At 50.5% G+C, this 27,227-nt stretch overlaps 13 protein-coding genes across 13 annotated transcripts; 6 read left to right on the top strand and 7 right to left on the bottom strand.

Moving 5' to 3' along the window:
• N7519_003222 (E3 ubiquitin-protein ligase) lies at nucleotides 1–1,134 on the bottom strand (the record flags this gene model as incomplete). Its single annotated transcript, XM_057290000.1, has 1 exon — nucleotides 1–1,134. One exon carries the CDS (start codon nucleotides 1,132–1,134, stop codon nucleotides 1–3), a length of 1,134 nt encoding a protein of 377 aa, XP_057151202.1.
• Nucleotides 1,135–1,687: 553 nt separating this feature from the next.
• On the top strand, nucleotides 1,688–2,912 carry N7519_003221 (Saf4/Yju2 family protein; the record flags this gene model as incomplete). Its single annotated transcript, XM_057289999.1, has 3 exons — nucleotides 1,688–1,700; nucleotides 1,764–1,773; nucleotides 1,829–2,912. The coding sequence occupies 3 exons, from the start codon at nucleotides 1,688–1,690 to the stop codon at nucleotides 2,910–2,912; spliced, it is 1,107 nt and encodes a 368-aa protein (XP_057151201.1).
• A 415-nt stretch (nucleotides 2,913–3,327) lies between these two features.
• N7519_003220 (uncharacterized protein) lies at nucleotides 3,328–7,038 on the bottom strand (the record flags this gene model as incomplete). The annotated part of the gene is made up of 4 exons (XM_057289998.1): nucleotides 3,328–3,478; nucleotides 3,531–3,601; nucleotides 3,717–6,117; nucleotides 6,179–7,038. The coding sequence occupies 4 exons, from the start codon at nucleotides 7,036–7,038 to the stop codon at nucleotides 3,328–3,330; spliced, it is 3,483 nt and encodes a 1,160-aa protein (XP_057151200.1).
• Nucleotides 7,039–7,082: 44 nt separating this feature from the next.
• N7519_003219 (uncharacterized protein) lies at nucleotides 7,083–7,373 on the bottom strand (the record flags this gene model as incomplete). Its single annotated transcript, XM_057289997.1, has 1 exon — nucleotides 7,083–7,373. The coding sequence occupies one exon, from the start codon at nucleotides 7,371–7,373 to the stop codon at nucleotides 7,083–7,085; it is 291 nt and encodes a 96-aa protein (XP_057151199.1).
• Nucleotides 7,374–7,428: 55 nt separating this feature from the next.
• On the bottom strand, nucleotides 7,429–7,972 carry N7519_003218 (uncharacterized protein; the record flags this gene model as incomplete). The annotated part of the gene is made up of 2 exons (XM_057289996.1): nucleotides 7,429–7,454; nucleotides 7,744–7,972. Coding segments are annotated over 2 exons (255 nt in total), but the record flags the coding sequence as incomplete, so codon positions are not given.
• A 678-nt stretch (nucleotides 7,973–8,650) lies between these two features.
• N7519_003217 (uncharacterized protein) lies at nucleotides 8,651–10,490 on the bottom strand (the record flags this gene model as incomplete). Its single annotated transcript, XM_057289995.1, has 3 exons — nucleotides 8,651–8,766; nucleotides 8,817–9,997; nucleotides 10,060–10,490. 3 exons carry the CDS (start codon nucleotides 10,488–10,490, stop codon nucleotides 8,651–8,653), a joined length of 1,728 nt encoding a protein of 575 aa, XP_057151197.1.
• Nucleotides 10,491–10,629: 139 nt separating this feature from the next.
• N7519_003216 (serine/threonine-protein phosphatase 2A activator) lies at nucleotides 10,630–12,209 on the top strand (the record flags this gene model as incomplete). The annotated part of the gene is made up of 3 exons (XM_057289994.1): nucleotides 10,630–11,255; nucleotides 11,320–11,671; nucleotides 11,724–12,209. The coding sequence occupies 3 exons, from the start codon at nucleotides 10,630–10,632 to the stop codon at nucleotides 12,207–12,209; spliced, it is 1,464 nt and encodes a 487-aa protein (XP_057151196.1).
• Nucleotides 12,210–12,247: 38 nt separating this feature from the next.
• N7519_003215 (uncharacterized protein) lies at nucleotides 12,248–12,614 on the top strand (the record flags this gene model as incomplete). The annotated part of the gene is made up of 2 exons (XM_057289993.1): nucleotides 12,248–12,267; nucleotides 12,446–12,614. The coding sequence occupies 2 exons, from the start codon at nucleotides 12,248–12,250 to the stop codon at nucleotides 12,612–12,614; spliced, it is 189 nt and encodes a 62-aa protein (XP_057151195.1).
• A 97-nt stretch (nucleotides 12,615–12,711) lies between these two features.
• On the top strand, nucleotides 12,712–14,561 carry zrfD (putative plasma membrane zinc ion transporter; the record flags this gene model as incomplete). Its single annotated transcript, XM_057289992.1, has 5 exons — nucleotides 12,712–12,964; nucleotides 13,021–13,180; nucleotides 13,240–14,090; nucleotides 14,151–14,250; nucleotides 14,303–14,561. 5 exons carry the CDS (start codon nucleotides 12,712–12,714, stop codon nucleotides 14,559–14,561), a joined length of 1,623 nt encoding a protein of 540 aa, XP_057151194.1.
• Nucleotides 14,562–15,498: 937 nt separating this feature from the next.
• Nucleotides 15,499–17,228, bottom strand: N7519_003213 (uncharacterized protein; the record flags this gene model as incomplete). The annotated part of the gene is made up of 5 exons (XM_057289991.1): nucleotides 15,499–15,590; nucleotides 15,647–16,193; nucleotides 16,254–16,715; nucleotides 16,770–16,952; nucleotides 17,067–17,228. The coding sequence occupies 5 exons, from the start codon at nucleotides 17,226–17,228 to the stop codon at nucleotides 15,499–15,501; spliced, it is 1,446 nt and encodes a 481-aa protein (XP_057151193.1).
• A 282-nt stretch (nucleotides 17,229–17,510) lies between these two features.
• N7519_003212 (putative DNA damage repair protein Mus42) lies at nucleotides 17,511–21,043 on the bottom strand (the record flags this gene model as incomplete). The annotated part of the gene is made up of 3 exons (XM_057289990.1): nucleotides 17,511–18,093; nucleotides 18,155–20,939; nucleotides 20,989–21,043. The coding sequence occupies 3 exons, from the start codon at nucleotides 21,041–21,043 to the stop codon at nucleotides 17,511–17,513; spliced, it is 3,423 nt and encodes a 1,140-aa protein (XP_057151192.1).
• A 328-nt stretch (nucleotides 21,044–21,371) lies between these two features.
• N7519_003211 (uncharacterized protein) lies at nucleotides 21,372–22,957 on the top strand (the record flags this gene model as incomplete). Its single annotated transcript, XM_057289989.1, has 4 exons — nucleotides 21,372–21,458; nucleotides 21,515–21,958; nucleotides 22,021–22,562; nucleotides 22,585–22,957. 4 exons carry the CDS (start codon nucleotides 21,372–21,374, stop codon nucleotides 22,955–22,957), a joined length of 1,446 nt encoding a protein of 481 aa, XP_057151191.1.
• An 812-nt stretch (nucleotides 22,958–23,769) lies between these two features.
• N7519_003210 (putative RING finger domain protein) lies at nucleotides 23,770–25,241 on the top strand (the record flags this gene model as incomplete). Its single annotated transcript, XM_057289988.1, has 4 exons — nucleotides 23,770–23,871; nucleotides 23,930–24,414; nucleotides 24,466–24,906; nucleotides 24,968–25,241. 4 exons carry the CDS (start codon nucleotides 23,770–23,772, stop codon nucleotides 25,239–25,241), a joined length of 1,302 nt encoding a protein of 433 aa, XP_057151190.1.
• Nucleotides 25,242–27,227: the final 1,986 nt, after the last annotated feature.

Below are 27,227 nucleotides of genomic sequence, written 5' to 3'. Positions count from 1 at the left end.
TTACGTGATATGAGGACAGCCCTGACTGAGCTCAATCACACGGCCACATTTAGCACACCGTTGCCATTTCTTCTTCTTCATCAATTTCTCCAACGACTGGTCTAGTTGATACAGACACTTGCCCGCATGTGCATTCCTCTTGCACTTCCTGCACGTCCGTACGCCACACTTGCAGGTGCCAACGGTCTGGGAAGTAAATTTTGGCCAGAATTTTACTGCTGGTGGGATATATCGTGAGCATTTTGCATGTGAACAGTAGGTTCGGTCTGGATCGCTGATCTCGGTTTGCCTCTTCTTTTGTTCTTGGGCTAATGCAGGTCCTATCATCTTTTTCATGCTCGAGCCTTCGATTGGCTTGTGGCAGCATTGAAGGGGGAACGATGATTCGTCTTGTAGAGATTTTGTTACCATATGAATTAGGCAGTTCTTGCAATAGATGTGGGAGCACTGTGTTTTGAAGACTTCGCTGCGGACTTCTGTACAGGAGGTGCAGACCTCGGGCTTGGAGTGGGTCGATACCGAGGCTTTGATAGACCGCATGATGTTCTTGAGAGGGAGAAGTAATTTTTGGATAGCGGTAGAGATATGTTTGGCGAATGTCTTTGTTTCCTGGGGCGACGCAGCTGTGACCATCTGGGAGTCACTCGATATGACTCTTTGTTTTTCGATTTCGGATTTCCATATACGAAGTGCCACTCCCCTGTCGGGATTGAGTTCTTCTAGCAAGTCGATCGATTGATCTGTTGCCTTCATCAGCTGCAGCTGTGTTTTGAGCCCGTCAATCTTGGTGTTCAAGTCTTCCAATAGCAGCTCCAAGTAGACGTCACAGAAAGAGAGAAGTAGTTTTTCGATAGCGGCAGAAATACGTTTGGTGAATGTCCTTTTTACCTGGAGTGACAGCGCTGTGGCCGTCTGAATGTCACCCAAGGTGACTCTTACTCTTTCAAATTCGGTTTTCCATAGACGCAATGCCACCAGCTCGTCGGGCTCGAGTTCTTCTAGCCTGTTGGCTGGTTGATTTGAAGCCTTCAGCAGCTGCTGCTGTGTCTCGAACCAGTCAATATTGGTGTCCACGTCTTCCAACAGCAGCTGCAACACTAGAGATTCTGTATCTTGGTGCGTATCTTGGTCCATTCTTCGAGGAAGCCTTTCGAAGGATGGACCGCTTGATCTTGCTCAAGGAGGGGTTCTCCCAAGAAGGGATAAATAGAAAAGATGCAAATCTGACCCTAGAAGGAATCAGCTTGAAAATTCCTAAAGACGGAAGCGGTTGAACGAAAAAGTTATTCAAGAGAGTGAGTGTATGACGAAGTATGATGATGAGGTCGATTGTACCATATTATCAAGTGTCATCATAGTTGTTATCCTGCTAGGTTTTTCTTTGTCTACTTTATGTAAATAGCGTATTTATTGTTGAATGTTTTATCCTGGTGATGCCCTCTTCAGTATGTTGTATAGATGCCGCTGTAGGACCCACCAGGGGATGTCCACCGGGCACGTGCCCAGGCGAAAGAACATGATGAGTCAGCCTTAATCCCGATATCTCCGACTAACTTTAGAAAGTCAGCTCCGCGGACAACTTCACTTCTGCAACACCGTCAACTCAGACTTGGCTGTCTTTGAGCACGGCCAGTAGCCTGGGTGCTCTCTAACATCAACTGCGCGACACCTACCAAACTCGCCCAAGATGCAGGGCTTCAGTAAGTCCTAACCCCACCTCAAAAGAACATGCGAAGCAACCGACTAACATACCATCTTAATAGACATGGGACGGTTAGCAAAATATCCAGTTATCCACATAATCCCCCTATACTGACATTTGAAACAGTTATGTCCCGCCAGATCAGGAAGGCCTGACAACGGCAAACAAACTCGCGGGGAAGCACCCACTCGGCGCGCGCGCGCGCCACCTACACACAACAGGCGCACTGGTCGTACGTTTCGAAATGCCTTTCGCAGTTTGGTGCACAAACTGCAAGCCACACCCCGTAATAATCGGACAAGGCGTGCGCTTCAACGCGGAGAAGAAAAAAGTCGGGAACTACTACTCAACACCGATCTACAGCTTCCGCATGAAACACACCGTCTGCGGCGGAACCATCGAAATCAAAACCGACCCGCAGAACACGGCATACGTTGTTACCGAGGGTGGGCGGAAACGCGACACCGGCGAGGACAAGGAGCTGCAGCCCGGGGAAATTGCTATCAAGCCGCACGCGCGAGAGATGGATCCCGCGGAGAAGGATCCGTTTTCGAAGATCGAGGGGAAGATTGAGGATAAGCTTCGTGCGAAGACGGAGGCGACTCGCATTCTCGAACTTCAGGAACGACAGAAGCGTGATTGGGAGGATCCGTACGAGAAGTCTAAGCGGCTGCGGAGGACGTTTCGGCAGGAGAGGAAGGGGCTTGAGAAAGCTGAGTCGAAGCGTGAGGCTCTCAAGGACAAAATGAGTATTGGGATTGAGCTTCTGGATGAGACTGAGGGGGATCGGCAGAGAGCGAGTATGGTGGAGTTTGGCGAGGACCTGACTGGTGATGGCTCGCATGCGGCCCGAGTGACTCGTCTCCGGCCTATGTTTGAGCAGCAGGCGGAAAGTCCTGCACGGAAGACGGGGTCGGAAGGGAAGAAATCTCATTCGAAGCGGCTTAGGAAGGATGATGTGGTCGCGTCACGAAAGGCTTCGCTCCGCCGTGAACTGGTTGGGAATACTCGTGCTGTTATTGATCCGTTCCTGGTGAATGCAGGTAACCCGAATGCATGGAAACCTAGCATCAAGAAGAGGAGAACCGTCTCCTCTTCGACTCCATCGACTCCATCCCTCCGTGAAGATCCCAGTGGCAGCACAGAAGTCGATTCCTCTGCCGTGACACCAAAACCAGCGCTGGTCAGCTACCCTTCCGACTCGGAGTGATTTGAATCTTTGACTTATTTCGGGATATGGGGAGAGAGGCGTTCTTTGGGCTTATTGTTTTATGTTGAGATACCCACTATGTTCTAGCCTTTCGATCATAACATTGCGCTTGAATTATTCATCCCGGCACGCTTGTATCGAGTATTAAACCCTTACGCCTTGCGCGACTTAAGAACTGGCCAATCTAACCATTGTAGTAATGCAAAATAGAACTTCAACTCAAAGAAGTTGTATGTGTAGATAAAGATATTGAAACAAGAATAGCGGGAAACCCCGACATAGTAAGACAGGGTATCCTGCGTAGTTATTACATACAGTAGAATCACAAGAGCAGGGGGTGAAACAGGGTTCAACAAAGGAAAGTCATGCTGCATCACGACTAAGAGCTCAGAAAGGTGCCATATCCACACGAAACTCAGCGTTTACTGAAAAATGAGACTGTTGCTGCGCGGGTACGAGCAGGTTCTGGCTCGGGGGCTGGTGGGACTTCCGAATTGGGTGTGGTCGAGGCGCTGAGAGACTCGGAGGATGCTTGCCGGGAGAGATTGGCAAGTTCGCCAATGAGTCTGGAGTGGTCAGCATAATTCCCGATTAAATACGAGCATATTTTTGACTGACCTGTGATGCTCGCTGTACCAATCATCATTGGCTGTTCGGATGTGCTTAAGCTGTTCCTGAATGCTTGCCATCTATGGAATGCATTAGTCTCTGTATACGCTAATATAGTCTTCATAATCATGTGAATGGGTGGAATGCGGGAAGATCTGATGAGTAGGAAGACTTCTTCAATCGGGGATCTCCCACCGTTCCCTCAATGGATGGGCCTAGGTCCTCACCTTCCGTTGTGGCTGGACCCCCATCTTCAGCGTTCTCGCTACCCTCATCAGCTGTCGCCCAGCGGCTAGCCTCCAAACCTGAGGAGCTGCTCTTCTCGCCACTGTCCGCCTTCAGAACTGCGAGCTCGGTTTCGAGTTCGCGGACCCGTCGTCGGCTGGCAGAGATGTCGGAATCAACATCGCCAAGCTGATTCAGGAGACCCATGTTCTTGTCGATCTGATCGTTCAGGTCACGCTCACCAGCTTCAAGCTTCTCGGACAAGGTCTTGTTTTGGTTCTTGCAATCAACGAGCGAGTCGGAGATGGCGGCGTTATCTGCCTTGACCTTGAGAAGTTGGTCGCGGGATTCAGAGAGCTGCTTCATAATCGACTCGAGGTGCGACTTCTGGCTGTCCGAGTCCTTCGCAAGCTTCTCGAGTTCACCCACCTGGGCGACGGCGGCTTGGTACTTCTCTCCAAGTGCAGCATGGTCAGCCTGAACCTTGGCAAGCTCAGCTGAGTAACGACCCTCCATTTCCCTGGAAGCAGTAGTGGCAGATTCCTGTACCGCAAGGTGGGCCTTCTCAGAGTCGGCAAGCTTGGCCTGCAGATCGGCGACCATGGCCTTCAAGTCATCCAGAGCGGATGTGTCTTGGACAGCAGCCTTGGCCTGAGACAATTGCTCGTTGACACTAGCCAGGGCTGCATCGTGAGTCTTCTGGAGATCATCAATCTTGGTCTTGTTAGAAGCTTCGAGCTCCTCCCTGAGGCCAGACAGCTTGGACTCGTGCATAGTTAGAAGCTGCTCGATTGCCTTTCCGTGCTCGGCATCGATCTCAGCAGCCTTGGAGGTTTGAGCGGACTCAATCTCAGCCTGTAGCTTGGCTTTCGTCTCTTCGAAGCCCTTTTGCAGCTCAGCAATTGCCTTGCTGTGCTCAGCATCGACATCAGCAGCCTTAGAGGTTTGAGCGGCCTCAATCTCAGCCTGCATCTTGGCTTTCGTCTCTTCGAAGCCCTTTTGCAGCTCAGCAATTTGCTGCTCGTGAAGCTCGGCATTAGCTTTGTTAGAACTCTGCAAGGCGGAAATCTCAGCTTGCAGCTTCGCCTGAGTCTCTTCGAATTGATTCTGAAGTTCGACGGTCTCCTTTTCGCGACCCTCGGTATGGGCAGCAATCTCACGAGCGTGGCTTTCAAGCGCCGCCTTCAATTCAGCCTCAAGTGACTGAACCCGGGTGGCGTGAGTAGACTCCAATTCCTTGTTTGCGGCAAGCAACTCGTCGTGCTTCGTCTGAAGATCTCTCAGAGCACTGTCATGGGAACCCGATGCCTCCTTGACCCGCTCCAATTCGGATGCGAGCTGAGCAGCATGCTCAGCCTTCAAATCCTCCAGAGCCTGTGCATGCTTTTCGGCCACACTGGCAGCCTGCAGGGTGTGTTGCTCGAGAAGGGATGCGGCCTCTGCAGCCTTTTGCTCCAGAGCCTTCATCTTGTTGTCCTTCTGAACACCCTCCTGCTTGGAGTGGTCTTCAACATCCCGTAAAGTGCGATGGATAGCCTCAGCTTCGGCCTGCTTGACCTGCATCTCCTCGAGCAGCGCGTTTATTTTCCCAGTGCCAGTAGTCAGCTGGGATTCCAGCGACTCACACTTGTGTCGAAGAGCATCGATCTCCTGAATGGCAAGGTCTTGGGCCGAGGCGTTACCCTCATCGAGGGCACGGCGGGTCTCACCGAGGGCATTTTCGGAAGCCTCCAGCTTTTCTTGCAGCAATTTGAGTTCTGCTTCATGTGCGGTCTTAAGCTCAGCAACGGCATCTTCTTGTCCCTTCTGGGCAGTGGCCTTCGATTCCTCGAGGGCATCACGAAGTTCCTGGAGTTGCGTGCTGTGTTCTGCCCCGCTCGATTCCGCCGCCGCCATGGCAACAGCGAGCTTCTCCGCGTGGGAAGCCGAAATTTCACTAATAGCAGTTTCATGTTCGGCCTTAAGGTTTGCGATAGCAGCTTCATGGGCAGTCTCCAATTCCTCGACCTTTGATGACAGTCCAGTGGCTGCGGTGTCGCGTGCCTCCTGAAGCTCAGTTTGAATCTTCTCAAGAGCCTGCTTAAGCTCGGTAATTTCTTGGTCTTTCTCAGCAATAAGAGTGTTCTGCTCAGTGCTCTCCTGGGTAAGAGACTCGGCTGCAGCAAGCTTCGCCTCGAGGGAGGCTACTTGCTCTTGAAGACCAGAGACACTCTCCTGGGCAGATTCCTCCGCAGCACGGACCTCCTGCTCCTTGAGCGTATTCAGCTTAACAATCTCCGTGTTAAGGTTCTCCAGGACCTGATCACGTCCCTTTGAGTTCTCTGTTGAAATGTTCGAGGTCCAGAGCTTTCTCTTCCTCCAGGGCAGCCTTCTGGAACTCGAGTTCCTTCTTCAGAGCGGTAATCTGCTCCTCGAAGTGAGTAGCTGCAGACTTGTGCTCTGCCAGCTCTTTCTCGATGGACTCAAGCTGGCTTTGGTGTGTTGACTTGAGCTCGTCAAGAAGGGCAACTGTCCTGTCATCCCCTTGCGAGGCGGCAGATTGTCTAGCTTCCTCCAGCTCCTTCTGCGAGCTCTCCTCGAGCTCTTTCCGTTGGGACTCCGCTTCGTCTAGTTGCGCTTGCAGGGCCTGGAGCTCCTCGGCATGGGCTGATGTCAATTTCTCAATCTCTGCGGTGTGGTCCGCGCGACTAGCCTCGGTGGCACCAGCATCGCCCGAGGGTTCTTCGGCCGAGACAGAAAGCTGGCTGAGCTTCTCATTGACAGTCTCCAATTCAGTCTTCAGACTAGCGACGGTCTCCTCGCTCTCTGTGAGCTTAGTCTGAAGGGCCTGTAGCTTCTCGGAATCACTAGCACGGCCAGTTGAGCCAGAAACCGTACTCAGTCGCTTCTTGGGGTCAGACGCAGTGGCAGATCTGACTGTGCTCGTAGTCGAAGTTGGCCGAGCAGTAGCAGGTCTAGTGGTGGAGGTGGAAGTGGCAGTCCGGCTCGCAGGTGTCGTCGACGAAGTTAACCTGCCCACAGGCTTGCTTGTCGAGGTCGCGGTGCGGGCAGTTGTGGTGGCAGGCTTCCGCTCGGCGGTGGTACCAACAACACTCGATCTACGGTCGATGGAAGACGAGGTAGGTCTGAGAGGAGCACGAGTCGAGCTGGTACCGGCCATGGACATGCGCTTCGCAGTGCCAGAGATTCCCCGTTTCTCATCTCCCGAGCTCGCCACAGACCGAGGCTTCTCATCTGCAGAGCTGCTGACTGACATGCGAGACCGGTGGGACGAGACAGTCGAGGTGCTCATTGTCTTCCGAGTGGTCGTGGTCGAGGGACGAGTGGGAGGTTTGTTCAGCGTGCTGGTAGTCGTGCGAGAGGTACCCGTCGTGGGTTTCGTTGCAGGGACGAAGTGGGCCGTTTGGTGGTAGCTGTTCCAGACACAGGACGCTTCGCGGCGCCGGGTGTACCAGGGCTAGCCTTAGCCGGAGAGGCTGCGGGACTTTCCTTTGATACCTCCGGGCTGGACTTAACCAAATCTTCGCCTCCGGAGACGACACTGGACTCTATCGGGGTAGCTGGAGGCTCATTTTCATCGACCTCCACAGGAGTAGGGGCGACGACCGGTTCGTCGTTCGATGACATATCGGTAGATTGTTCGGGATTAACGTATTAAAGAGGGCAAGCTTCGTGGTAGGGTTCAGTTGGCGTGTAGCAGTGAGCTGTCTACAAGAAGCATTGTCAATTGTCAGCTCTGGTTGGGTAAATCCAAAACCCTAAACGTATGATGGTCCAGCCGGTATTGCTCTCAACCCCAGATTCAAGCTCTCGAATTTATGCAACTCCAATGGGCCCGTCAGAAGCTTGTAGCATGCTGAGGACAAGCATTAAATCTCATTTCCCAGTCGTTCAAGGTACTTAACTGTGCTCATGGCAGGACTGAGTGCCATTGCCCAGCTCAACCGAAGCTTCCCGTCTATAAACAAACATGCAGAAAAGAGAAGAATGTACTCACGCGCCGCACAACCGTTCCAATGGGAATATTTCACAGTTACTCGAAAACTGATCTCCAGACCAAAAGAAGTCCAGGCCAGAATTAAAAAAAGAAAAAGCAAATAAACTGACAAAAGCAAACGGTGTCGAGATGCTTTGGGGAAGAAAAGGGGAAAGCGGGAAAAAGAAGAAAGCGGTGTCAATTTAGGAGGGGGGGGGAAGATCGCCGCTCCATACTTTGTTGGCTTTCTCTATAGAAAACCCCCCTAAATGGGGTCGTGCATCTGGGGTACCTAGGTATCTCCTTTGTCTTACGGTTTTTATTTCTGTTTTAACCCGAATGCAACCAATATAGGCCAGGCTTGACTAGATTCAAGATCAATCTTGTACGTTCATTAGTTGCTTTACAGCTTTAGAGCTTTACAGCTTTGCATCTTGTTATCTACATACGTATATATGTAGCTACCTAGGTAGATATCCATTACAGTCGGGCAACCTTCTCGTCTCCGTACCACCTACATAGGTACCCAAGATGTCTCAGAAACAGAATCAAGAGCCCAAGGACGAGACTTCTGCTATAGCCATGACTACATCAATATCGGACCTATCAGGCATTTACGAAAATATTCGCACTAATAAGAAGGATAGTAAGGCTTGTTGGAATACCCACGTGTGTAAGTTGGAATATCAAAACAATCCACGGGTCTGGTTCGCGGTTTGTGGTTCGCGGAACCCCACATGGGATTGCCCAGGTGGACTGCTGGGACATACCTACACATGTCGGTACCTAGGTAGGTATACTTTCGCTTGAAAGGTTCAACTCTTTTAGTATGAACTCCAAAGGGGTATATATATTATTTATATTTGCAATAAAGTCTACTACACAGTCCCATATCCCACGTAATACTGTCTCTCCCTGCTTGATTAGGTTATGGATCATCCAACCCAAGTTTGATGGCTTGGCCCTGGATATCTCGCAGGATGCGCTGGGAGAGTTGACCGCCGATTGTGTCGTCACATTTGATATCAACATATCGATCTTCGCCTGCTGATACCGTCAGAATAGCATGATAAGTGAGGAATGAACAGTCTCACCCCCATATAATTGTAAGCCATCACGGAGCGCAGTCTTCTCTGCATAGGTCCACCGCCCACAAGAAATATGGCTGTCGATCTCTTCCAACTGAAATTGCCTGTACGGTAGAGGGCGTTGAGGGATGCGCCGAGGTTTCTCAGATAGCCGGCCATCGTCTAATGCGTCTTTAAGAGCCTTCACGTGTTTCATCGCCGTTTTAGAATAAGCCATCACACTCCCACTAATATCATAATGCATCTGGGCGAGAGAAGATATCCTATCACAGGAACCCCAAAGCAAATCCAGGATAATGCGGAAATGTCGCGCTCCCCGATCATTTATGGTCTTGTAAGTCTTGAATCCGAGTATTATCAGATCAATCAATCGGGGAACGATATGGGCTTCGAGCTGGTTGACCAGGTCTGCTCCGTTACATTCATCCTCGGGGGCTTCGGTGTAAATGATCCACTGGTTCTCTTTAAAGACGCTGTTGGCGATGAGGCTGCACTGGTTTTTCAAGGAAGAAGCTGAAGCAGGATCATTGGTCATGGTTGCAAACAGACCTCGTAGCCGCTGGATGAGCTTTATGATGCCCCCGAAACGCTCTTTTGTAGAGGGAACAGCATGGGCCTTTAGATTTTTTCTTGTTTTGCGGATTGCTTCCCAGGTATCCTTGAACCCAGATTCTTTAGTGGTCTCGGTCAGCCACGTGAAGATATCGGAGCGAGCTTTGCGACGGTCCTGACTTGGGCGGGGCGACTGGATTGTTGGTGTCTCCGGTACTTCCTGAAGCTGCGACGAGGCATTTTGAGACTCTTGAGCATTTTCTAATATGCGATTTGTATGTGTGCCATCCCTTTTGTTTGTCGGTATACTCTCGAGGATTTGCATCTCCCGAGTGTCTGCATCTGCGATCTGTTGGGTGGGCGTTGAAAGATTCTGGTCTTCGGCTGAGGAATGATCATCTGCGTCTTCTTCGTCTTCATATTCGGATCCGCCTTCAGATGTATCGTGTCGTGCGTCTCTAGCTTGCTCTTCAGCTTGCTCATCTGCCTCTTCTTCATCTTCATATTCGGATTCGTTTTGTGCATCTCCAGCTTCCTCTCTAGCTTCTTCCCCAGCTTCCTTTCCAGCTTGATCATCTGCCTCTTCCTCATCTTCATATTCGAACCCGTCTCTAGGTGCATCGTCTTCTGCATTTCTAGCTTCCTCTCCAACCTGATCATCAGCCGGACCCCCATCTTCGGCCGGAAATAGATCAACTGGTTCGGGAACGGATCATGTTCAGCCTCGGGCTGAAGCTCGTCGCGGTTATCATCCAGTTCCTCCTCTACACTTCCATCGGGTCCATCTTGAATAGATTCGGACTTGCCATCGCCAGACCCGGATTCGTCGTTGCTGGGCCCATTGTTTTCCTCATTGTCGGAAACGTTGGGTGATGAGACCGGTCGCGCAAATCGAGGGACTGTACGATTTCTCAGGTTCAAACGGCCCGTATCTTTTGGTTCGGTTTGGGGGGTCTTTCGGGTTTTCGTCGGCGGGGGGGTGGGAATATCAAAAACATTGGCATGGGCGGTGGTGCGGCGCCGTCTTTTGGGTTCCTGTATATTTGTATCGCGCCCGAGCGCGTTGATATTATTCAAGAGTCCAAGAGTGTAGTCTGTAGATAGATTGTTGGATCTTTTTGGCGCCATCGTCAAAAACGCGTGGGGAAGTTAAAAATGAACCTCTGGAAGGCCAGACGCGGTAACGGAGCTCTGGTGGAGCCGCAAAGAACATCCCGCCCCTCCAACCTTCTTGCCCTCCTCTCTCCAACGGATTTTCTCGGCAAACATGGCTAATGGCACGGTTATTCGTGTGTTGTCCACTCTGGACCCCTCTACGCCGCACACATTTATCAACCCGAACAAAAAGATCCACGAGTCGCAAGATGTATCGACTTTCCTGACCTCCAAAGCCTACGTTGATATCATGACGTGGGTGCTACAACTCAACCGGTCTATGTTTCCGCTGAAGGCGGCCGACAACACTATACAAACTTGGACACTCAACAGCGATGCGATACAATACTCCGCTCCGGTTCGACAATTGCAGCGACTTCTCTCGAAACTTGAAGACATTATACAGGAGGTCCCACCAGATACCGGCCCGCGGAGGTTTGGAAATATCAGCTTTCGGAGATGGACTGAGGTGGTCGAAAGTCGCGCATCCGACCTGCTGCGGGAATGCCTACCAGCTGACCTCTTGAATCGGGGGTCACCGGATGAGGGCGCAACCGCGGGGACGGAGTTGAGATCATATTTCTTGGGCAGCTGGGGAAGCGGTCAGCGGTTGGACTATGGTACGGGTCATGAACTGAGCTTCCTGGCCTTCCTGGGCGGAATATGGAAACTGAACGGGTTCCCGGAGACCGATCCAGGCGTGGAGGAACGAGCAATCGTGGTCGGGGTGATCCATCCGTGCGTCCATCAAGAATCTCTTACGCCGGATATGCTTCGTCCCTTACTGACTGTTGTCACCTAGATATCTGGAGCTTGTCAGACTACTCATTAAGACATACAGCCTTGAGCCTGCTGGTTCCCACGGTGTCTGGGGCCTTGATGATCATTCATTCGTCCCTTATATCTTTGGATCTGCACAATTATCTCCTGCAATCAATGATAATGACCTAACTCCCGAAGAAGGCTCGCTTCTCAATGCACCTGACCCGGCTGGGGTCGCCGATGCAAAAGTTGTTGAAAGAGAACGCCAAACTAATCTATATTTCTCCGCTATCGGGTTCATTTATGATGTGAAGAGAGGTCCATTCTGGGAGCACAGCCCCATGTTGTTCGATATTTCTGGCATTCGAGCTGGCTGGGGCAAGATCAATAAGGTTCGCAGTCTTGATAACCGGTGAGGATGTTCGCGCTGACGGTTCACTATAGGGGATGATCAAAATGTACAACGCGGAGGTTCTCTCGAAATTCCCTGTAGTACAGCACTTCCCTTTCGGGTCTCTGTTCAGCTGGGACCGTGATCCAAATGCGCCTCTGCCCCCTTCCACTGTTCATACAACATCTGGTCCTCAGGCACGTCCTGTTGCGCCGGATTCTGGCCACCCTTCTGTTGCCGCTACCCGTCCTACGCCTGGAGCTGGGACCCAGGCTCCCTGGGCTAAGCCCGGGGCAAGCACGCAGGCTGTTCCGCCGATGGGCTCGACAGCAGCCCCATGGGCCGGCGCGAGAAGAGAGGGGGCCCCAGGCTCAAAGCCTAGCGGTGCTACAAGAGTTCCTTCTGCTCTTCAAGATCTCTCAAGCATGCGCCCCGGCCCCATGGCACCCACCAGAGCACCTTGGTCTGCTCAACCCCAGTCTTCGCCTTCACAGGATGGGAATGCGGATGTGCATACCAAGGCTCCCTGGGCAAAATGATTATGAAGAAAAATATGAAATACGTAATACGAATATCAATGTGCACTGTTGCGCTCTTGTAACAACTAGTTCCTGTGTCATTGATACTCATCAACTCGCACTTGACCCGTGGGCCCTGCCTGTGCATTAGTAATCTTGGATCAACCTTGGAAGCTCCCCAGAACGATGGCTCTGGGGACCCCTTGAACCCCTTGGTCTATTTTAGTAGCCTCGGTTCCACATCACACTCTTCGCAGGGCTGGCAACGCAAGCATCACGCCCACAGGATTCGTAGTTATTCGTAGATCGGCCAATACCGGACCGAATGTGTTGACTGGACGAATCACGGCGATAGTTTCTGGTCCACTGCCAAGGAAAATCGGGCCGGAGGTCCACCAAATGCCAAGCCCTCGGGATGCTGCCTGATGCCCATTTGGGGCGAATTGGTTATAATTTTCACTTGTTACACTGAGTCGAGATAGTCAGGTTAGAAACACGGCCCGACATCGTAGGCTACCACATCATGAATTGCCCCTCTCGGACTGACGACACTTTGCTGCATGATGGGTGGAATCAGAACCCGCGCTTCCTTTCTCCCGACCTGACTACCCGCCAAGACCTCAATGGCATCTCAAACACCCGCGAGAAGAAAGATGATGAGCCTGGTCCGGGAATTTTGCGTGGAAGCTCTAATTGGAAGGACACTCCTTCACCGGAGGAAAAGGATGCAGGGAATTACCTTGGCACGGGGTGCGAGGCGTCCCTGACAACGTCAGGTATGAACATCCATCAAGCGTATATTCTAAGCAATAACCTTCTAACAAGTGAACAGGACGCCTCGCTCCCCAGAGTACTAATATTGGAATCGGTCACAAAGGACTAGATCCAGAGAACATTGTTTTCCCGTCATATCAGAGTATCAAGGATTGGGCATTGTGGCTGCTCTCCGTGCTTCTTGTCTCGGCAGTCATTTCCTTCGACAGTCTGAAGCGGTATTTCACACCTAAACAACCCCTCGTACTGGAAGCACCTGCTACGCAGCAGTACACAGAGCCAGTCAAACGATCAAGTTGTGCCCAGGGAGGTACCCGCGGGCATACGACCTACCTCTGCACGTTGCGGCCCTCTTCATCATCCTGGCCACGTCGAGCATTGCGTGCGCATTCCCCATTCTTGCAACTCGATTCCCACGAATGCATATCCCACCTGCATTCCTTTTTTTCGTCACTCATTTTGGAACTGGTGTCCTCATCGCAACAGCATTTGTGCATCTCCTCCCGACGGCGTTTACTTCGCTGGGAGACCCATGTCTATCTGATTTCTGGACAAAGGACTATCCAGCCATGCCAGGCGCCATTGCCTTGGGTGGTATATTCCTCGTCACGGTCATCGAAATGGTATTCAGTCCAGCCCAGAGTATCTGCCGTGGAGGAAACAAGGTCCCAGCCGAAAGGCGAGCTTCGTGCCCTGCGGATGCGACTCCGGCCCCAGCTGCAACTCTTGATGTCCCTAGATATCCCGATCACGCTAGAGTGCCGAGCTCGCATTCCGCTGGAATGGATGGCCGGCATTTGCGAGATATGGGTCCGCTAATTGGAAGGTCCGCGAGCATAAGCCGGGCGATTAATCGCATGGGCGAAGGCACTGAAGATGTAGTTCGAGTTGCGTCTGCATCCGATGTTCGAACTCATCATGAGAAGGATAACGGGGCTATCCAGACAGACGTGGAGCGTGATGACGATACATTCGGCTTAACCCCTGAACAGAAGCAGAAGAAAGAGACCATGCAGGTCTACCTTCTTGAGATGGGCATTCTTTTCCACAGTGTGTTCATCGGCATGTCACTCAGTGTATCTGTTGGCAGTGAATTCGTGATTCTGCTGATTGCCATTGTATTCCATCGTAAGTTCCCCATATCCGTCTGCTTGATCGGAGCAGTGCATTTGACTAAATCAACTACAGAAACATTTGAAGGCCTGGCTCTTGGATCCCGCATTGCCTCACTTCCCTGGTCAGAAAAGCAAATCCAGCCCTGGATCATGTCCCTTGCGTATGGATGCACGTAAGTTTCTTCTCCATTCACTCCCGACTCGACGATTCTGACAAAGGTCTAGAACCCCAATCGGGCAGGCTATTGGTCTCGCAACCCATACACTCTACAGCCCAGACTCGGAGGTTGGTCTACTCGTTGTTGGTGTCATGAATGCCATGTCAGCTGGACTTCTGATTTTCGCCTCGCTGGTGGAGTTGATGTCGGAAGACTTCCTCAGTGACGAGAGTTGGCGCATTCTCCGCGGGAAGAGAAGGGTCTATGCCTGTATCCTGGTGTTTTTGGGTGCTTTCTGCATGAGCATCGTCGGCGCCTGGGCGTAAACGCTCCGGGTGCTGATGCTCTGGGATATTTGATCTGTCACAGGCTGGACCGTCGGTTCCTTCGTCAATAGAACCAATAGAATGACAACCGGTCTATTGCCGGTTGTAAGCCTGTATATAGAACGTTGGTCAGTGGTATTATTATACTTGGCTTATCAGCTAGTATCACAAGTGTAACTGATGAAGTGCCGCTTAGACAAGACTTTTCACTTCGGTTAGCAATAAAAGCACATCCTCTGTACGCACTATATTTTCTATTAAGTTCTAGGTGCCTATATAACTATGTGGGTAGGCAAGGTTCAACTAAGATGGGGAAGAAGACAACTAGAGAAGCACCAGAGAAGACACTAAAAAAGACATGACAACTCTAGGAGTGTCACTGTACCATTTTAAATAGGAATGATAAAGCTATTCCGACTATCTAAATCCCTATGTTCCCTATCGAGACTTTTTGCCATGTCCTCGCAGAGAATACGCGCGGACAGAGCAGCTTGCTGGGTTGGTTCCACCAAACCACCAGTGTCAAGTTCGTGAGAATGCCACGAGTGACGTGTTCAGTAGAAGATAACCAAAAGCAATATGATTATTCTAATAATGTTAGAATAAACATGTTAGATAGAGCTGTTACCGCTACCCCGGCATGAGCTGAGGGAAGAGAGGCAAGAAAAGAGACTCTAATGGTGTGGCCTAATATAGGAAAGGGGCAAAAAAAGAAACCGTACCCCAACTACTCCTGGCGCGAGGATCGAAACCCTGACCAGTTTCACCATTGACTGAGCTTCCCAATGCGGTGTCACCCGGGCTCATTGTTCCACCCAGCAATCAGATGACCTCGTGTCTCTCACCCACTCGGCCACCCAGGGAGGATTTTGACTGACTACCTTGGACTATAATCAAATAGACCATCTGGGACTCATATAAACAAGCTATCCATTACCTAGCATTCACTATTCACCACCTGCTCCAACCGGGCCCTGCTCTCTCGTCCTCGTCCATATTCCTCTTCATTGTAGGTATCAAATACACCATCTAGGAATCATTGAAACAAGCTATCCATTGCCTAGCATTCAATAATCACCACCTACCCCACCGGCCCCTCCTCTCTTGTTCATATTGCTCTTCATTGTATCCCTCCCATTCGTCACGCAGATCACTGGCTGTCCGGACAAAACTGTCGATCCGTTGCCCTCGGAAATGGAGCTCTCCACAGCAGTTGATCATTCCAACAATATCACCATCGCCCAAAAACTCAATCCAACCTTCCTGGTCATCTTCAAAGCTCATTTCACCCTCACCGGTCTCCCGTCCACGCCACTTAAACGGAACTCTGTCAAAGGAGGCCCTCATAGGTCGTTCCGGCATCCACAGTACACCCTCAAACGCCCCGAACTCATATGCCCCCCAAATCTCGTTTCCGTTAAGGCGGAGAGACAGCGCGATCCCTTCAGGCGGCATAGCGTGCGGCCAGCTGTGTTCGATATGCGAGGAACGAACTTGGTACGTCCCATTGAGTAGACCCAGGGTATTTTTCAGGGTTCGGGGTGGAGATGGTGGGTCTGAGTATGCTTCAGACTCGATCTCATAGTCAATGTCCATTTGGTCGTCTAAAGCATCGTAAGGATGTTCTCCGTCCTGGTCAGGCAAGTTAGATAAACATACTTTGCGTCTGCAAATGAGGGGGAAGATATTTACCATTCTGCAGGCAAATTCGTACGATGGAGGCGCGTCCTGATACTCAGGCTGCTCAGACCATCCGCTCGGCTCGGAGTGGCTATTTGTGGGCACATCCGTGTTACCTTGTGCCTTTTTGCCATACACGCGGCGTTTGGCGGTCTGTACTTGATTGGGTGTTTCCTCGTCATTCGAGGCCCTCTTTCTCTTGGCTGGGGCAGTTTGAGGCGTAGCACTCTTGGCTGGCGTGGCTTTGGCGGTAGCGGTCTTGGGTGCCGTGGCCTTCTTGGGAGCTGCCTTATGTGTAGCAGGCTTGGCAGCAGCAGTTTTAGCAGCCGCCTTAACCGTAGCAGGTTTGGCCGCGGCTTTAGGAGCAGCCTTGGTCGTGGTAGGTTTGGCCGCAGGCTTGGCCGCTGCAGTTTTAGCAGCAGTGGCTTTGGAGGCGACGGTATTGGGCGCGGTATCTTTCTTGGATGGAGCAGCCTTGGGTGTAACAGTTTTGGTAGCCGCGGGTTAGACAGCAGCCTTGGTCGCTACAGGTTTGGCCGCGGTTTTGGATGCAGTGGTCTTGCTCTCTGTGGTTTTGGACGCAACAGTCTTAGAAACTGTGACAGTCTTGGTGGTGACAGTCTTCGTCGTTGTGGTCTTGGTATTGGCCTGAGGTTGTTCTTCCGAATCTTGCTTCTTCCATTCCTTCTTCAGATCTTTTCGATCTGTAGGCTCTCCTTGGGTACAGTCAGGCCCCCGTCTTGCACAGCTTTCAAGAGCCTCATCTTAGCAGTCGCCTTGACTTTTGACGGTGGGAGGCCATAGTGAAGGAGCTGTGCTTCATACCAATGGCCTGGGTGGTCTGGTGTACTCTTGTCTGTAGTCGAGGTATCGTAAAGGGCTTTTTATCTCAGCTGGTGCGGCACGGCGGTGGATCTGTCCTCCCGACGTGGCAACATAGAATGTGTCGACATTGAAGGAGAATTGACCGTTGGTGACAGGCGCCATGATGGGTTTGTTGTGTAAAAAGAGTGAAGATACGGGGTAAAAGACAGGGGATCGGAGATTGGGAGATGTGGGGCCACCCGTGGACGACTCCACTTGGATCGATCTCATCTTCCGCCCTCGATACTTTATTTCTTCCGTCTCTTTTGTTTTGCTTTTTATTTTATTTTATTTTATTTTTTTGCCTTCTTCAAGGGCATGGGCATCTTCCAGCACTTGTACTTGATGTATTTTTAGGCTCATTTAGTTATATACAGTCAACGATATATGCTTAACATTTGGGTATCATTTACGAAAAGTCCACAGGGGAAGGTCTCTCTGCTCCAGAGCGACCTGAATACTGTACTGCATGGTCTCTATAGCCTCTTCCCAGCTTATAGTTCCCTCTGGCCGAGATCCTTGTGGCTCTTTAGACACCTGCTGCTGCGAATGATCATCGACCAACCACATCAACCAGCGGACCACTGACACAGCTTTGTCCACATCCTTCTCTTGCAATGTCACACTGGACAGATATTTACATAACGAAGTAACATCTTCGCTGTACGGGCCATCGGCTGCAAAGACTTCATGCCATGAGCCAACAGCATCTCGCAAATCTGGCAATTGAGACAGCCGCTGTGATGTAAAGACAGGACGCCTGGGGAGAGGGGGTAGAGGTAGAAGTTTCTCTACAGTAATTGGTGCAGAAGGAGGAGCCTCTTGTGCCCGAGATGGAGGTCTTTGTGCAGGTTCAGTAGTTCGTGATTGCTGTTGCATGCGGGAGCGCTTTTGTTCTTCAAGGAGTTCTTGTCTGATATCTTCAGGTAGAGCAGCGAGGAATTCCGCTGAAGCTTCGGCTGGCTCCTCGACGTTTGGTGACGCTTGTCTGAGACAACACCTCTTCATCCAAACTAGCAGATACGGCCGCTGGGCGTGGAAGAGCAAACCCAAAGCTTGATTGGCTCAGAGGCTTGGGCTTAGGTTTGTTCGCAATCGTTGCCGACTTAGGTGGGCGGCCACGCCTCTTTTTCGGTGGCGAGACCGGCCTTCTCAGCTTTAGAGAGCTAGATGTTGATGGGCGCGAGTCTGGTACTGGCGGATTAGTGGCTGGGTGGTTGTAATATCCCAATACTTCTTGCCGGACATCTTCAGGTAATGCCGCCAATGCATCTGGGTCCAGCTGGGACTGCGGGGGAAGGTCTGCTTGGGTAGGCCGTCGTGCTTCACGTGGGGGAGGACAAGGAGACCCAGAGCGAGAATCCTGACGCGGCTTTGCTTGTGCAACAAGTCTTGATCTGATATCCGTGGGTAACTCAGCAAGGATTTTGGGGTCTGCTTGAGTGGGCATAATAAATTGGGACCCCGAAATATTGAGCGGCTTGTGAGCACTATCGCTGAGTACTGGATCCGCCTGAATACGAACAGAGTCACCTTTCTGCGGACTCTCCAGCTCGTCGGGGTCTTCATCTGGAATGATTTTCTTGCGAGGTGGAGACTTCTGAAAGTCTAGTTGTCGCTGGCTGCTCTCGGGGCCTGAAAGGCCAGGCTTGATTGGTTCAAGTTTGGTCATTTGCACGCCCAGACCTCTCAGGTCTCCAGGTGAAAAGTTGAAACTTTTCAACATAGATATTGCTTCTTTCCCAATGACTTCTGCTACATTGGTCGCAACGCCGAGAGCAACGCTCTTGTTGAATGTATCACACTTTCCATGGCCGAGATGCTTGACCGGTTCCAATGGAGCGTCCATCGATCGACGCATGACCTTTAGGGTGAGCTGTTTCCCCTTCACCAGATTTTCCGTCAATCTTCGATTCAGCTCCTCGCACAGAGCACGCACAAAGTCATCCGCTTGCTCCTGACTGACAAATCGAATTCCCCAGTTAACCTCAGCAGAAACGGATTTCCTCATGGTTTGATCGCCAACTTCTGTTCGGTCGATCCCGCGAGCGTATTCCCACAATTTAATTCCAGTTTTGGGTCCCAGGTGAGATATCAATCTTTCTTTCGAGAGGTCCCTGATGTCTTTGACGAACATCACATTCAGCTCTTCTAGTTTAATTGCCATGCTATGGCCCACTCCAGGAAGATCACGAACAGTGAGATCTCCAATAAAGTCCAGAACAGCATCTGGCTTTAATTGAAATTGTCCAGCAGGTTTGGCTCTCCTAAGGGACACTTTTGCAAGCAGAATATTGTTGCCAATTCCGACGGAGACAGCGCATCCGGTCTTCTTTTTGATTGAGTCGCGTAAATCTTGGGCAATTTCATCCGCTTTGGCTTGCTCGCGATATATTGATCCTTCTGATATAGCCTTCCCATCTGAACCACCAGCTTCCAAACATAAATTTGTAATATCAATCAAAGCCTCGTCGATACTGACACTCTGCACGGTACCATCTATAGCAAGTATCGAGGAGTAGAACTTGCGACTCGCATCTTCATAGGCGGGGAAATCATAAGGCAAGACTTTGAGATCTGGGCATAATTGCAAAGCACCTTTCATCCACATCCCATTCTTGATGCCTCGAGCACGTGCAGGATAATTACAACTAGCAATCTCGGAGCCTGATCCAGGGCCATGGGCGATCGCAACCGGCTTGTCTTGGAGCTCGGGGTGATTTAGAACCGAGACAGCTGCAAAGAATGAGTCGAAGTCCACATGTAGAATGTACCGTCGTGATCCAGGCACAGGTTTCTTTTTCGATCTCTGAGACTGCGCATTTTCCTTCGTTGCGGCCTGCAGTTGGGCTTTCAACTCCGCCTTCCACGTTGACAGATGATGGAGGCGCGACTCCCTATAATACTGCTGTAAGAATTCCGGGTTGGCAACAGAGGACTTCTGCATCCTCGGGTCAGAAAGAAGCTGTGCGTTGTATTCTTCGGAGGTTAAAACGGTGTTTGTTGCACTTTTTTGGTCGAGAAGCGAGGTTGATTCGAGGTCAACCAATGGATCTGGTGAAATGGGCACTTGATCGGAATTGGGAATTTGCTGTGGCGTTGTAGATTGTGCTGCATCACTGGCCGGTGTCTTTTGTTGATTCCGAGGGTCATCGACTTCCTCCTCTATCTCCATAGTGAAGCTAGGGAAGTCGCCATAATCTGACTGGGATGTCTGGCTCGGCATGGTTGGTATGACCATCGGTGAGGCTTTCGACCGCATAGACGGGGTCACAGGCTTTGGAGAGCCGAGACGCTCTTCATTTCTGCTCATATCTCGGAGCTGAGAGCTATACCAGCTGGACCTTGATTGGTCTTTGTAACCTAGGCGAGGGCTATTCGTCTGGCTGATGAACCGGCCATCATCAAATTTGAGGACTCGCTGTGCCTGGCCTTCATCGACTAATCTAAATTCATCCCATGGCAGCAGACGTCCTGCTTCGATACTGTCTGTCACCCACGTAGGTTTCACTATGCGGTAGCGGCGGAACTCTTCACGCTTCTTGGGTGTCAGGGCACTGGCAATGATATGAGTGGCTGCGGTCTTGCCATCTAGGTATTGAAGAAAGCCACCCCCGTGGCTGACAATCAGCCGGTGCAGGTCTTGCAGGGAAGGTTGAGTGTACCCATTGACATGGGCAACTACACCACGGAATATTGGCGGGCAATCATCAGTTGATGCTCGAATTTCCGCATCGAGATTCTGCAACTTCATTTTTTTCCGGCGCATGTAGTCTCCAAACCCGCCGAAGCTGGAGGCCCCGTACTCCTCTCCTTCTTCATCGTTGAAGTCATCTAGACACGGTCAGATAACAGCGGAGACTGATATTTGGACTAAACGTACGATTTTCAATGCGTTTGCGCACTGCACTAGAGTTGATCTCATGACGGGAGCCCATTTTGGGCTACAACGACCATCATGACCGATAAGAAAGTATGAAGGCAAAAGAAATAGTCATGCTGCCCTTCGCGAAGCTCGGGAATCATCACGTGGATCCAAGCTTACAGAAGCGGTGACTCGTGGCAATACATCAGCGGTGAAAGATCCGCTGATCTCATTGATCGAGTTTTTTTTTTCTCCAATTTTTTGCCGCATCTGTTGCTTTGGTAGCATCTTTTCTTTTCTTCTTTTCTCTTTTCTTCATCCACATCCTTTTCCACGTGGTTCATTCTCTCTTTCGAACTCGAGCTTCTTTCATCTCCGTCAACTTATTCTAATTATTCACAATGTCTGCTGTTCAGCCTGTCGCAGTCTATGCGCTCCGGGTTCCTCCCGGTGCCATGGTGCAAGCAGTCCCCAATGCTGCTGCTTCGGTTAGTCTTACTGTGATCATCAATTATTCAATAGCTCGTGCTGACATTGAATCTAGTTCCGCATCAGCATGGCTGCTATCGATCCCGATGAGGCCCCAGAGTTCGAGGATGAGCAGGACTCGAGCAAGCCTCCCCGCTCTACTCTGAAGATTGTTCGCGCTCCTCCCGGTCTTGGCCTCGGTGAGGATGATGAGGATGACGAGGACTACAGTGATGAGGATGAAGAGGACTCCGAGGACGAAGAGGAGTCCAACGGCGGTCCTAGCGACAAGGAGAAGGCCCGTAAGCTCAAGGCAGCTGCTGCCCTCAAGGACCTCGAGGATGCCATGGACGAAGATGATGATGAGGAGGAGGAGGAGAATGACGAGGACTTCGACCTGAAGGCTGCCATCTCCAAGCTCATTAAGGGTAAGGGCCCTGCCCTTGACGATGAGGATAACGAGTCCGAGGAGGGCCTGGAGCTCGATGAGAACGTTGTCTGCACCCTCAGCCCCAGCCAGGTAAGACCAATACCCTCTTGTTTTCACGATCTGTTGGATATCGACGTCTAATATCCCTATAGAACTACCAACAGCCTCTGGATATCACTGTCTGCGAGGGTGAGCCTGTGTTCTTCAAGGTCACTGGTAACCACACTGTTTTCCTAACTGGTAACTACGTCATTGGTCTCGATGAGAGCCACGACCACGACCATGACCACGATGATGAGGACGACGAGGATGACTACGACCTGTCTCCCGATGAGGATGAGCTCGACATGGATGACCTCATGGCCATGCAGGATGATGATGAGAGCGATGACCTTGATGATATGGAGGACCCTAGAATCACCGAGGTTGAGAGCGAGGAGGAGGCTCCTAAGCTTGTTGAGGCTAAGAAGGGCAAGAATAAGCGCGCCGCTGAGGAGGAAGCCAGCCTCGACGATCTCATGGCTAAGGCCAACAAGGCCAAGTCTACCAAGGCTGAGGAGCCCGCCTTGACCAAGGCCCAGCAGAAGAAGCTCAAGAAGAACAACGGCGATGCCGCCGCTGTTGAGCCTAAGGAGGCCAAGAAGGATGACAAGAAGGATGACAAGAAGGAGGCCAAGACCGACAAGAAGGTCCAGTTCGCCAAGAACCTCGAGCAGGGCCCTACCCCCCTCTGGCGACAAGCCCACCGGCACTCTTGGCGTTAAGGAGGTCCGTGGAGTCAAGATTGACGACAAGAAGCTTGGAAAGGGTGTTGCTGCCAAGAGCGGCAACACTGTCGCTATGCGCTACATCGGCAAGCTCGAGGACGGCAAGGTTTTCGACTCCAACAAGAAGGGCAAGCCTTTCACCTTCAAGCTCGGAAAGGGCGAGGTCATCAAGGGTTGGGACATCGGTGTCGCCGGCATGGCTGTCGGTGGTGAGCGTCGCATCTCCATCCCTCCTTCTCTCGCATACGGCAAGAAGGCCCTCCCTGGTATCCCCGGCAACTCCAAGCTTATCTTCGACGTCAAGCTTCTCGAGATCAAGTAAACTGCTCGACATTGCCATCCGTCTTTTCATCGGGGTGTTTGAGGTGACCGGTTCAATTGCATCATTCCTGTGATATCCATTGCTGTCTCTTTTTTCAGTTCACTCCCCCACTGCATTTGGCAGGGATGAGATGATCGCGAGGAATTTGTATCCCTGCATGGAAAAAGTGACCATTTCTTGCTGTTTATTATATACTTTGTACTAGTTTCTTTATGAATTGATCATATGGTTGAGTCTTAATCTCTGTTTCAGTGTAAAAAGTGGCTTTAACTTTTTTTTTTTCTTATATAATATGAGCTATATATACCTCGCCTCCTTTGCCTCCTTCCCCTTGCGTCGCATCAAACTCTCTGATATGAAACCGCAGACTTTAAATGGGAGAAATAAGAGGAAATAAAACTGATGGTCATCTAATCTTGTCATGAAACATGGTTCTTTGTTTCATCCATGTAGTTTCGGGTGTTGTTCCCTTTGCCTTTTTTGAGATGGGGGCGATTGGCGATCAACGTCATTGCCTCTTGCCGACCTTTAGAGCCCCAGAGCCTCTCAAGGCTCACTCACTCACTTAATCACTCCAATCATTCTTTGTTCTAACATGTTGGCTTACCATCATTTGTGATACATTACCCCCGTCCCTTCCTGTTCTCTTCTTGTCCAATAAATTATGGTCATCTACCCAACTGTGATCACTCCCCGCAGATAAGGCCATGCCTCGTGACTGTTCTGGTGCTTATCCATTCTATCAGCTTCAATCCTAACATTTGTGTTGTACAACATCTCTTAACTCTTTGATTATCAGTCTGTATTGCGACATGGATAACGGCGACCGCATGTTATGCCATGCCTGTGGCGGGGTTTGGATAAGGGATGGTGATTTGACATGCCCACATTGTCAATCCGAGTTCACAGAAATAGTACAGCGCATGCTTTCTCTCTTGGTTTTTTCAACTCTAACAATGCCTCTCACTCTAGATTGAAATTCCCCCAGAACCGCCTTCTGAAGGTTCACCCTCACACCGAGCTGCCTCCTCGTCGCCTCCACGCGTCAACCCGTGGGTAGACCACAATCCATGGGAACGAGAACCACAAGAATCGCAAGAACGGCAAAGCCCTGGGCTTCCTGGAAGCGGCACTCCGCCATTCTCCTCCATACACACATATCGATCGCCCAACGGCCGTTTCTCATTCAGCAGTGCGACACTTGATACTGGGATGCCTTCTGGTCAGCGCAACAATGGCCCGAACCCTATGGTTCCGATGATGATACAAAGCTTCGACACTCTTTTACAAAGTTTAATGGAGCCAAACCCTCGTGGGTACAGGGGATTTGGAGACGACCCCTTCCATCCTCAGTCCTCTACGTCACCCGACTGGCTAGAGGACGAGCACCTCACCGGCGGTCATCCAGGCCTATCTCCCCGCAATGGAGATGGGCCGCAACGTATCAACATAAATGAGTATGTGAGCGCTCTACTGTTGTGATTGTTAGCAGACTAATCCGGATCTAGAATCATGGACGCCGTTCGCGCTGACATCGGGGTACAAACTATGCGACGTGCACGGGGAAATCGTGGCGGCCCGGCAAGCCCCCATGCTCTTTCAATATTGTCTGCCATTCTCAATATGACTCGAAGTGGAGATGCAGTATATTCACAGGAGGAGCTTGACCGAGTCATCACAGAACTGGTTGAGAATACTGGGACAAGCACTGCGGCACCGCCAGCATCTGATGCTGCTATCCAAGCTTTGCCGAAGAAGAAGGTTAATGAAGATATGATGGGATCTGAAGGAAAAGCAGTGTGCTCGATTTGCATGGATAACGTTGAACTCGGTTTGGAAGTCACTGTGTTACCATGCACGCATTGGTTTCATTTCAACTGCATCCATGCATGGCTGACTCAACATAACACTTGTCCGCATTGCCGGCGCAGCATCAATGCAAATACAGAGTAAGTCTATATGAGTTGTATGCACAACCCGAGAACTTTCAGCTAACGGCATATTCCACAGAGCCGGGGAAGGCACCTCTGAGAATCCGGTGGTGATCCAGGATAGTCCTGAGCAGCCGAGATCCGACCGGCGTCACAGTTCTTCTCGCACTATGCGCAGCGGTCGATCCTCGTTATCTTCATTTCAGTCTCGACTCTCCCCGCGGATTTCACCGCGCCGGTCCCCAACGCCAGAGGGAGGAGAATCTAGCAACCGACGGCTCAGCCGGGGTGAGAATAGCAGTGGAGGGGGATTTGCGAATTGGTTTGCGAACCGGTTTGGAAACAGCTCATGACAGGAATCGACATATCAGTCATTATTTGCACGCAGCGCGCCTCTTTTCCCCCTTGGCCTTCGGGTATGTGTTTCACCCATGCTTCGTCTGTCAGTTTCAGCGACTCGGCAGGTACGGTCCCTTTTCTTTTCTTATGCGATTTTCCTATTCCTTCATACCCCTTTCCTGAGTATTTTCACCCCGTCCAACAGGGAATTGAGACATGTCTGGTCTTTTGCGGAGAGCCTGTTTGTAAAGCTGTGCCTTCCTGCCCCATGTACATACTCATCTCACACATTCTCATATATGCCTTTGGGTCAGCCAGTGCGTATACCATAGAAAGATCCTACTTTGCAGATTGTGAATCTTTGTTTTATCCTTGAAGATGGTCTAAAGCTGCAACGCTGGACTCGGTCCTTGCATCACACCTTCGCGATGTCGCTGTTTCGGTTTAATATTCATGGGTGCCATATGAGCGCTTGGCTTGGGATTGTAGTCTACTGGACACACCAGTTACTATGTAATAATTTTGATAGTCGGGGAGTATGGAATGTCGTAACCTGTATCTAACCATGGACGTATTTCGTGGGTGCACCACATTCCGTGACATCCCTGCTGTAGGTCTGCTTTCGTTCATATATCATTAAACGCTGACATCTTCCATTCAACTGGGCTTGTGGTTTAGTGGTATAATACTCCCTTAGCATGGGAGTGGTCCGGGGTTCGATTCCCCGCGAGTCCAATTTTTTTGGTTTTTGGTTTTACATCTTCTCGGAATATAGACTTCTAAATCTTTTGTCAAAATAAGCAGAAATTTTATTTCAGCCAATTTCAAATATACCCTTTTTTACCAAGGGGGGTGTTTCTCATCCATGGGAGGCCCTTGGTTGTCTTCAATGTTTGTCACATACCTATTGAAAGTATATATACGACTGTCTGCTTGGGCCTGACGGATTAGGACCTTGATGATGATAAGGAAATCAGGTCTTTATTAGGTACTCATACAACTGGAAAGCAGACATACACATTCTATCTCTTGCTCGAACAATAGAAAGGTACTAGCTAACCATATGGTTGGCCAGGGCCTCGGCTTGGAAATGTGACATCCAACATCCATGGTTTCCCTCATAGACAAGTCTTCCTATTATTTCCAATGAGTCGATGGTAAGCGGACTTGGTTTCTGGGGGCAATCAAACATTATAGGGCCAAGGAATAATAGATTTGGTAGGAGGCTCAACATCACGGCAAAGATATATATCCCTGTCTCCCTCCAAGTAGCAGCTGAGAAATTACACTTATATTCAGAGAGAAAAGAATCTATTACAAAACGGTCGGGATGAAGAACTTCAGATTTTATTATTTCACTTGACAGATACTTTATATTTGTTTTTCCTCGTGCCCTGATACTAGCGAAGTAGGGTATTCCCTTGGTGATATCCATATCATTTAGACCTTTATATCCACCTGGAGATTGCGTTCTAAAGAAAGGACCTATAAGCATTTCATATGCTAGTTCCGAAACGGTACTCCTTTTCAGATTATTGGGGCAGAGGTTATAAGAAACAAGACCCAACGCAAGAGGGATATGATTCAACCATTGACAGCCTTATTGGCACCCGGAAGTCCATATTCCTCTCCGAGACATAGACTAGGAGATAGCCGTTGGTGTCACGGATTGGGCCTGCGTAAAAATGTGTTTCAGCGCTGACTACTATGTAGTCTTCTCGCCGTTTTCTTTTCCTTTTTCCTCCCCGTGTCCTGGAAGGAATGGTACCCCATACAGTTACATAATTTAACCAGCTTGCTCTGCACATGTGCTATAGGCGGTAAAACCCGCGTCGTGAAACAGACCACCGCAACTGCCGTCGTATGATCTCGGGTTGGCTATAGAGTCCAGCATGCGGTAGTGAATGGTGAAATGTCTCAAATTCTTTCAGGGTTCTTAGACGGTGGCATACAAAGGTCAGGTTCCTGAACAGCGTGATTGCGCCTGTCTTATCTTATAG

The sequence above is a fragment of the Penicillium mononematosum genome (genome assembly GCF_028829835.1).
Source record: "Penicillium mononematosum strain IBT 11891 chromosome Unknown utg000002l:1.0-8112719.0:1.0-8118358.0, whole genome shotgun sequence".
Taxonomy (NCBI): Eukaryota; Fungi; Ascomycota; class Eurotiomycetes; order Eurotiales; family Aspergillaceae; genus Penicillium; species Penicillium mononematosum.
The sequence above is the reverse complement of the archived record's forward strand: the minus strand, read 5'-3'. Positions and strand labels throughout refer to the sequence as shown.